We start from the raw sequence: 10,928 nt of genomic DNA on the forward strand, positions 1-10,928 counted from the left end.
TGATATCGTGCACAATGTTAGTTAGAAACACAACTGCTTGAACCACCACGCTCCCATAAGAGTCACATGTATGCAATGCTTGTAATGTTTTATAAATACATATACAATACAGAATCATCATGTCATGTATATTAATATAAAGATTAATGAATCATAAGAGCTCACTCCATCACATCAATCTCTGACAAGCATAGGTATACTTCATGACTGAGGACTCTGTAATCTATGCTGCAGTTTACTGTGGCAATGTGTATCTTTCATTAAATGTGCACATCTTATGTACTGATAAGAATAAATCAGGTATCAGATGTCATCATAACTGGACTCTGATATCATATAACCATGAATCTGTATAGACTGAGATTAGCAGAGTGTGTGTGTTAGAGCTCGTGAAATCCAGCACAAGTTGGTTTACTTGGTTTGATATCACATGGAAATGAAACAAGTGTCTGCTCCCTATGTTATTATTGTATTAAAAACAAAGTTACATGCTTAGAGTTTTTTTTTTGGGGGGGGAGTATTTTGACATATTGTGAGCAAAGTCCTGGGTGTTGAGCCTTTCAAACCATTGGCCTTGTAGCACAGTATGTACACAGTATGTACACACTACAGCTTCTCTGTGTATGAATCTCATTTTGGTCAGTATGTGCTGAGTCACTGATTTTTGCTGTTTCTTCTGGTGGTCCATGCTGTAACAGACCACATAGTCATTACACACACACACCTCAGCATCTGGTATTTACTGTCTCAGACTGCCAGGGCACACAATTCTCACAGCATGCTCTAGGGCATAGTCACATAGTGGCAGTGGCAAGCAACTAGCATCATGGTGTAACACAAGGGGAGTGTACTGCAGAATGTTGGTACGGGTGTTGCATAGGTGGAAAACGGATGCTCTCTTCTAGGGGCTGCCACAGCTCCTTATATAGTGTTGGTCTCTCTGTGATTGGCCAGCACAATGCTGCTCTCCAGACCAATCACTTTCCATGCCACTTCCGGTCTCTCCAGGCTGCCTCAGCTTGCAGCTCGTGTATCATTGCCAGTGCCTAACTTCACTATCTGGTGGTATAGTGCTACCAACGTCACCCTCCACCACAATATATATATTGAGCCTTTCAAACCATTGGCCTTGTAGCACAGTATGTACAATATATATATATATATATATATATATATATATATATATATATATATATATATATATATATATATATATATATATATATATATATATATATATATATATATATATATATATATATATATATATATATATATATATATATATATATAGTTTAAATCATGATTTTTTACTCTTAGTATAAGATTTAAATAATTTTTGATACAGTATACAGAGGGTGTCTGAGTTATGAAGTGACAAGTTACAAACGTTCAGAGATACGAGCAGTCTACTAGCAAAATTGTGCTCTCAGTATTGTTCCCTTTGCTAACCAAAAGTTCAAATTTGGCATTATGTACCATATTTACCTAGTACGCTGCTTTGCTACTATCCATGTAGTGCAGCAGCATAGCAAAAGACTGCCCACCACCCCAGCACACAGGCCCTGTAGCAGTTTATTTTGAAATGCTAGTTTAAAATTCAAATTTAATTCAAAACTTATTGTACTGCTCTGTAGTGAGTCAGACTTGAAATTCCATGGCATATAGACGTCTGCCAGTTGGCCTCTGAAAGGCATAGAAATGGGAGGGTTGTGCTGCATGGTGCAGAAAGCCTGGTCTATTACATTAAGTCCACGAATGGGCAAACATACCTGTCTTATGCTTCCAGCCAGCCATCTTAATAAATTATATGAATAAAGGTGTGTATAACCCAAGAAGGAGAGAGGGAGAAAGGAAAAAAATGTGCATAAGAGAGAGAGAGAGAGAGAGAGAGAGAGAGAGAGAGAGAGAGAGAGAGAGAGAGAGAGAGAGAGAGAGAGAGAGAGAGAGAGAGAGAGAGAACATCTCATAACTTGGGGCTTCACCTTCTGGACTTTGGCTACACCCCACTCCTAAGTCCATGAAAAGGCAAACAAACCTATCTTATGCTTTTCAACAGCCATCTTAATTAATTATATGAATAAAGGTGTGTATAACCTGAAAAGGAGAGAGAGAGAGAGAGAGAGAGAGAGAGAGAGAGAGAGAGAGAGATCATTTTAACCAGAGTCGTATGCCTGGCATATTTCAGTCTGGCACCTGGCTATTTTCATGCTAACTGCTCTTCTGATCTTGCTAACTGTGTGCCTCTCCTCCTCCTGCGGCCTTGCTACACAAGACTTTCTTCTTTCTCTCATCCTTATTCTGTCCACCTCTCTAATGCAAGAAGTAACCAGTATTCTCAATCATTCATCCCTTTCTCTGGTAAACCCTGGAACTCCTTGCCTGCTTCTGTATTTCCACCTTCCTATGACTTGAATTCCTTCAAGAGGGAGGTTTCAAGACACTTATCCTTCAATTTTTGACTACTGCTTTGGACCCTGTTTTAAGACTTTTTTTTTTTTTTGTTGCCCTTGGCCAGTGTCCTTCTTACATAAAAAAAGAAACCTCAAGCCTGTCACTATTCAGTAGTATCACATCACCCATAAGGCAAGGTGCTCTCTCTCTCTCTCTCTCTCTCTCTCTCTCTCTCTCTCTCTCTCTCTCTCTCTCTCTCTCTCTCTCTCTCTCTCTCTCTCTCTCTCTCTCTCTTGGCATCAAGTATCAAGTGCATTACATTGTTTGCAGAAAGTATGATACATTTCCTTTCCTTTTTTTTTTTTTGTACTGAAAAATTATGATGAGTTATAAGCAAAACAACTTATGAGCGCCTTCCAGAATGTATCTTGCTCATAACTCAAAAACCGTCTGTATTTAATTTTTATTCAAATCATGATTTTTTACTCTCAATATAACATTTAAATAATTTTAATACACTATATTTAATTTTTATTTAAATTGTGATTTTTTACTCTGAATGAAACATTTAAATAATTTTGATACAGTATATTTAATTTCGATTAAATCATGATTTTTTTTAGTTTCTACTTAACACTTAAATAATTTTTAATACAGTATATTTAATTTTGATTTAAATCATGACTTTTTTTTACTTTGATTTAAATCAATTTAAATCATTTGATTTAAATCAAGCCAATCCTGGAGGATAGTAATGTACCAGTTTTCATCGCATGAAGGCGCATGGCCTTATTTTCTTTTACTAGAAAAAGTTAATTATGTTTGGTTGAATTTTACAGCATATTTTATTTCAGGAATGTATCCCTCATGTCCACATAAGTGTTTCCTTGTTTACTTAATATAATCAGAAGAGTATCTTTAAAACACTGTGAAAAAAATTAATGGGATAATATTACTGGTGTGTAGTGGGTAAATTATGACTTTTTTTTTTTTTCCTTCACATTTTGATTATGCATGGCATTGCCTGAGTTTTTCCATTTTTTGGTCATCCACAGGCAACATAGTCATCATTCGCTCCTACATCTCTGCTTCTACCACTCTAAAGGAGAGAACCACTGCTGTGAGTCTCACTTCTGCAGCCCAAGCTGTTGGATTCATTGTTGGACCAGGTAGGTTAACTCATTCACTGCTATTTGGTACTTTAATTAAATTCTAGCCAATCTGGGACATTTCTTCTCATTTCTTCTCATTTTGCAGCCATGACCAAATATGATACTGGCTAGAAATTGCAAAATCTATCTTTTTTTTCATCACTTTCTTTCTTGTAGGAACGTATAAAGATTCCATCCATTCCATCTAATGATGTGAGATATTGCATATTGTGGTGAAAGGGTGAAGTTGTTTTTACATGTCATTTATTTTGACAAGTGTGATTCATATATAATTGTATCCAGTGGTGGGCATGTCCACAAGCCTATCAGCATACCACAATTTCTGCTGTTGTGGATTCATGGAAATGTGAATTTTGATTGCAAATGCCACAAACATGTCCAAAAATTTGCAATACTGTATTGCACCTTGGAAATACAATGGTGTAGTTGTCTTATGACCATAATCCATTCCAGAATCGCTCTTGGGAGCAAAAAAAAACCAGTCGTATGGCAAGACTTTATTCTCGAAAAAACAATTAATTAAAAAACAAGAAAAATATATAGAAATAATAGCTTACAAGTGCAGCAAAATGCATATAAGCAATGCCTTTTACCTTATAATGCATAGCATTGTGTTTATCATTAGTAAATGTACCAGTTACCTATGTCATGCATGTGCACAACATGGGTGGGTTGGCAGCTGGTGGGAAAAGTTCACTCTGTTGTCTGGCAACCGTGACATGGTTGGATGCTGAGTAAGCCAATGTAAACAGAAAAAAAAAAAATTAATTTTAAAAAATAAATAAAAATAATATTAATTAATATTTATATTAATATAGTGCGTTGGTCGTAAGACAAATATGTCTTATGCTGAGTACCCCACTCTTCATTTGTAACCACAAAGATGTTTACAGTACCCAATGTAATGCCCATTGTTACCATGGCTACAGTATGACACTTGAATATCAAGCCACAACATGATCTGCCACGCTTCCTGGACTGTAGCACCTACAGTTTAATATACCAGGGTCCAGTTTTTGTGGAGGACACCATGAGCATCAACTGCTTTTCCAACAAACTCACCACAGACTTCAATCATTGGTCTGCCTAGAAGAAGACCAGCAGGTAGTTGGAGTACACCATTTTCCCTATCATTTCTCATCTTTCCTGGGTGGATGTCATTCTGAAGTATAACATGTTTAGGTATCACGAAGACTAAAAGAGTACATATAATAGCAGGGCAAGTCTAACCTCAAATAATTTTGAGCATTTGTTCTTCATGAGAAGAAACACAGACCTAGTCAGCATGGAGTTATCCTGTTTGTTGGAGGACTTAGACTGACTGTGACTAATGATGATGTGGTCATGGGGTGTCTGATCTGATACCTTGGTGACCTTCTGGGATGACTTTGTGACCTTGAATTTTGTGGCATTGGAGAGGAGGGATGCTTCATTGCTTAGTTTCACCTTTGGTTTCTGGACTGAAGTGAGGAAACCATATTTCATCCTGGGGTTACAATTCAGGCCATGAATCCCTCTGGATCTGTTCTCATGATGGCCAACATCTCTATTGAAGTCATTATCTGGCTCCTCTTCTGCTCAAGCATCAGCATTCTTAGGATCAATCGACCAGATGGTTGGAAAGGTTAAGGTGATTATGCAAGATGGTAATAATGGATCCATTACTGATCTGCAGTTGAGAAGCAAGGTATTGCACTGAGATTTGGCAATTATCCATGATCCTGCTCTCCATCATGGCCACAGTTTCCTTGGTGACTGCATTTGATAGATCACCACTTTGGGGGTTGTCCTCACATGATTCTTGGCCCTGCTTGAAGAAAGCAGCCCAACTTTTGACAATGGAATAGGATAGGGCACTGTCCCCTAGTGCTGTTCTCAACTCCTCATGAATCAAGTGTGACACTTTCCAGTGAATCACAGAAAATTTTACCACAGCCCACTATTAAACTTAACTCATTTTGCTGGAAGGTGCCATTCTCACTTACAAAAAGTCACCATTGAACTGAATGAAAAACATTGGGAGAATGCCAACATGTGCATTATTTGTTGGAACATATATGAGTGTTTTCTAGTTGCAATACATAATATCCCATGATTGTATTTTCTCTCACAATGTATATTTTCATATTCTGAGTTAATGTAACTAGTGATAAAACTGAAGGAAACATTTGACATTATGAAAAGATTCATCATCATGAGTAGTTGAATAGAATTAAAAAAGTGAGCATAGATAGAATATGGGACTTTTTGTTTGTGTTTTCATCTAGACTGGGGAATCATTTAGCAGTGGCTAGCATGCCTAGCTGTGAATCCATGGGCTTCAGTTTGAATCTAGGCTAGGGTAGTCAGTGCACAGCTCACCCAGCTATTCATGTTTTATTCGTGTTTGTTGATAAAACATGTGCTTGGGGAAACCTTGAGACAGTGAACTGCGGAAAGCTGGACATCACAATGGGCATGTGCCCCTCAGTAAGAAATACTATCCAATACAGGTTCAAAGGCCAATGATGAGTGCTGAGATCACACACTGCTATAGTGTATGCCCACAATTCTTACCTACTTACATGAAATTATCAGTTTGAACCCTATATAGAAAAATGTCTTGTGGATGTCACAATTATTTTGAGTGAGATATGTGGAAAAAGAAATACTATTGTGGTCAACAGAAAGTTTCCTTACTTACATTTCATGCACTGAAACCATTTGTAAGAATGAGTTATGAACATAATCGACCAAGACCATGAATCAGTAGAGATTGCAAATAGTTGTTCAGAAACTTTTGTAATTACTTTTAGTATGGTACTTTAAAATTATTAGAATTCAGATAAAATTAATATATTTTACTTCTACTATCACAGGGACAATGAATGTGGTCTCTTCTGTCAGCAGCATCTTCCTGCAGATTATGGTAGTGAAAAGTGTTCTCTATTCTGACACTCATTTACAGATGTGTATGACATTTGTTCTGGATAATCACAATTATGAACTTGGTAACACTGGTACTGCAACATCATTATTATGGCATCTCTTTTTCTTTGTAGCTGTAGCATCATTGTTATATCATCTTTTCTTTTGTAGCTACCATAACAAAGATGCACCAGACTGTATAGATTCATGATGTTATGAAAGCTTGCATCCTGCACAATACATATGTTGGAAATCACAATTAGCATTTTGTATTTGTATATAGAAATTTATGAAAAAAAATGTCTTTAGGAAATGTCTTAATGTTCTCTTCATATCACAAAAAGTAATTCAGAGACCAGTTGGCTAGGAACAACTCCCAAACAGCTTTGTGTTCCTACAGAATGAGAGAAGGGAAAGACATCTTTTCATGTGTTTCTCATTATATATATATATATATATATATATATATATATATATATATATATATATATATATATATATATATATATATATATATATATATATATATATATATATATATATATATATATATATATATATATATATATATATATATATATATATATATATATATATATATATATATATATATATATATATGCTTTTATTACTAAGATTAACAGAAGAGTGGTGAATATGTAAATGCTGTGTGAGTAAAAGATCTATATGAGATGTGTACTCTATACATAAACAAACAGATGTCTCATAGGATCAACAAGTTAGTTGGAGAGGAGATATTGGCAACATAACACTGAACATACTGTACTCAGAATCTTAAATACCTGACAGAAAGTTACTCTGTCTAGAGTTTTAGTTTATAAATCATTTGCTCAATCATGAATTCCTGATGTTCATATGCCTATTCTGTGATTTTTAGCAGTTATTATGTGTTTATCAGAAGAGAAAGAACAGGCATCAGGAAGGAGTGTCTTACATGAAAATCATTGATAAGCCTTTACTGTGACTTTCTCACTTTTGCATTCATCTTTCATTTTTGCTGGTTGCTACAGGTATACCAATTTTTTCTATTACTAGTTTGCATGTTATAATGAAGTTTCCTATGTTTTCCATACTGCAGCCATCCAGACAGCACTGGCTGTTGCCATGTCTGAAGATACAAGTGAGGCCACCAATTCCACAACTGTGATTGTTACTGAAGAGATGGAGGAGGCAGTAGTTGACAGCACAAGTATCCAGTGGAACATGTACACAGCCACAGGATGGATTAGCTGTGTTCTTGGACTCCTCAACTTGCTTCTCTTTCTTCCGTGCATCTATAAGGTTAGTTTACTTTTTTTTTTTTTTGTCACATTACAACTTCATTTATCCTGCCTCACAGGAGTAGATTCTACAGTAGGGACAAATTTTTCAGGTGTGCTGTCATTGCTAGATGCTCAGTTTATAAAGACTGAAAGGTCTATTTAAATAATTTTCCTTAAATATAAATCCTAGAGCTCAGATTCCTCAGTCTCCATCTGGAGAGGGGACTGCAAATCTCCCCAGGTCGGACTGCTCTTCTGGTATCCACCCTAAATGTCTTGACATCCCCTCAACTTTTTCTTCATTAACTTCTGCAAAATTGGCAGTCTTAGATATAATTTTCAATCTGTAGAACACCACCTCTCCTCTACTAAATCTCACCTTCTTTTCCTCACTGAAACACAGGTGTCTGAGGCAACTGACAATAGCCCCTTTTCTATTCCCTCCTACTTTCTCTATCCTCATTTTCAATCCAAAGCTGGATGTTGTGTCAATTTGTGCAACTTAACCTGCTATCATGCCCACACTCTTGAATCTTCTGAGTTTTCCACCATCTGGCTATGACTACAGAGTCACTCTCAAACTAAATTTATCTGTGCTGTATACCTCTCACCTAACTATAAGAAATTCTTTGACTACTTAACTTCGAAAGTGGAGCACATTCTGACTCTCTTCCCTTTTGTAGAGATCTCTATTCTTGGAGACTTCAATGTTCACCACCAGCTTTGGCATTCCTCCCCTTTCACTGACCATCCTGATGAACTAGCCTTTAACTTTGCTATCCTCCATGAGCAACTGATGCAACATCCTACTCATATTCCTGGCCGTCTTGGAGATATGCCCAGCATTCTTGACCTTTTCCTATTCTCTAATCCTTCTGCTAATGATGTTACCCTATCTTCTGCATTGGGTTCCTCTGATCACAATCTTATATCTGTATCTTGTCTTATTGCTCCAATCCCTCCTCAGGATCCCCCAAAGCAGAGGTGCCTCTGGCATTTTGCCTCTGCAAGATGGGGGGACCTGAGGAGGTATTATGCCGATTTTCCTTGGAATGACTACTGCTTCTGTGTCAGAGACCCATCTCTGTGTGCTGAGTGCATAACAGAGGTGATAGTGTCTGGCATGGAGGCATACATTCCTCATTCTCTCTCTCAACCTAAACCTTCCAAACTTTGATTTAACACAGCCTGTTCTCATGCTATACATGATAGAGAGGTGGTCCACAAAAAGTACTTGAGCCTTCCATCACCTGAATCTCATGCACTTTATATTTCAGCCCAGAATCATGCTAAGTCTGTCCTCCAGCTAGCCAAAAACTTCATTAATAGAAAGTGTCAAAATCTTTCAAGATCTAACTCCCATGACTTCTGGCACCTAGCCAAAAACATCTCCAATAACTTTGCTTCTTCATCTCTCCCTACTTTCTTTCAACCTGATGGCAGTACTGCCATATCATCTGTTTCTAAAGGTGAACTTTTCACTCAAACCATTGCTAAAAACTTTACCTTGGATGATTCAGGGCTTGTTCCTTCCTCTCCCCCACCTGCTGACTACTTCATACTACCCATTAAAATCCTTCACAGTGATGTTTTCCATGCCCTTGCTGTTCATGCAGGGAGGCTACAGAATGCCTGACTTCTGATCTCTCTAAAATATCTGACTGAGGCATAGCAAACTTAGTATTGTTCAATGCCTCAAAAACTCAATTCCTTCATCTTTCAACTCGACACAGCCTTCTAGACTTCCCTTTTTTAGTGACATTCAACTGTCCCCCTCTTCTACACTAAACATCCTCAGTCAGTCCTTTACTTATAATCTAAACTGTAAACTTCACATATCATCTCTAGCTAAAACAGATTCTATGAAGTTAGGTGTTCTGAGTCGTCTCTGCCAGTCTTTCTCACGCCCCCAGCTGCTAACTCTGTACAGGAGCCTTATCCATCCATGTATGGAGCATGCTTTACATGTATGGGATGTTCTACTCATACCACTATTTTAGACAGAGTGGAATCAAAAGCTTTTTTTCTTATCAACTCCTCTCCTCTAACTGACTGTTCTCAGCCCCTTTCTCATCACCACAATGTTGCATCTCTTGCTATCTTCTACTGCTATTTTCATGCCAGTTGCTCTTCTGACTTTGCTAACTGCATGCCTTCCCTCCTCCTGTGTTCTCATTACACAAGACTTTCTTCTTTCTCTCACCCCTATTCTGTCCACCTCTCTGATGTAAGAGTTAACCTGTATTCTCAATCATTCATCTCTTTCTCTGGTAAACTCTGGAACTCCCTGCCTGCTTTTGTATTTCTTCCTTTCTATGACTTGAACTCTTTCAAGAGGGAGGTTTCAAGTTGTTTATCCCTCTTTTTTTTTTTTTTATAATTCTCTTTTGGGACTGGCACCTCAGTATGATTTTTTTTTTCCTTTTTTATTTTTTTCTCCTTGGTCAGTGATCCTCTTATGTAAAAAAAAAAACTTGGAGCATTCTCTTTCCATGCATGATGTTTTCATACAATCTTTTTGGTCAGCATTGCACTGAATATGAAACAAGTAGCTTCATGTGTAATTGTTTCCTGACGTGTTGACTACATCACATTGATAATCAATGCTTTTATCAGCTGTCATTACAGTGATAATGCAACCAGTTGGGATCAGGTTTACTTTCCAGTTTAAACAAAACTTCTGCTTTTCTGTGGAACAAGACATGGATCTATAGGGTCATATGGTTGGAGCTTTCTGTTGGGTGCATGGAGTATTCTAAGTACAGTCTTTTGGGAACTGAGAAGATTTGCCATTTTTGTGATATGAGAAGACTTTTGTAGCTTTTAGTGTAATCAAATACCTTTTTTCCTCCTTTTTCCATTGTTGTCAGTTTCAGTATATCCAGTCTCATCATACAGTAAGTGTGTTAGACATAACACCAACTTTTATTTTTGTCTCGTCCTCCCTTTTCATGTATACAGTATGCATTTTGTTATTTAGTGACCATATTATAGAATTCAAGCCATGACCATATCACAGACATTATCAGTTTCCTTAAAATTTCTTTGTGCATATGATTGAATAGATGTCCTTTTAGTGAATATATTTATATGTTTTTCTGGTGATAGGTTTTCTTGTACCTTCACTCCCAAATTCTTCTTTTTCCTTGACTGTCAACACGTTAAGTACCAG

The 10,928-nt window shown here is 37.0% G+C and overlaps 1 protein-coding gene across 6 annotated transcripts in view; it reads left to right on the plus strand.

The window, feature by feature from the left end:
- The window catches only part of LOC135100471 (major facilitator superfamily domain-containing protein 8-like), a 43,574-nt gene that overhangs the window by 20,267 nt on the left and 12,379 nt on the right, over positions 1-10,928 (plus strand). For all 6 annotated transcript variants that reach the window (XM_064003406.1, XM_064003403.1, XM_064003408.1 and 3 more), the window contains 2 exons: positions 3,450-3,563; positions 7,573-7,775. In XM_064003406.1, coding sequence (XP_063859476.1) covers positions 3,450-3,563; positions 7,573-7,775 — 317 coding nt within the window. The remainder of the gene's footprint in view (positions 1-3,449; positions 3,564-7,572; positions 7,776-10,928) is intronic.

This window comes from Scylla paramamosain, chromosome 5, assembly GCF_035594125.1.
Source record: "Scylla paramamosain isolate STU-SP2022 chromosome 5, ASM3559412v1, whole genome shotgun sequence".
In the NCBI taxonomy this organism is placed as follows: domain Eukaryota; kingdom Metazoa; phylum Arthropoda; class Malacostraca; order Decapoda; family Portunidae; genus Scylla; species Scylla paramamosain.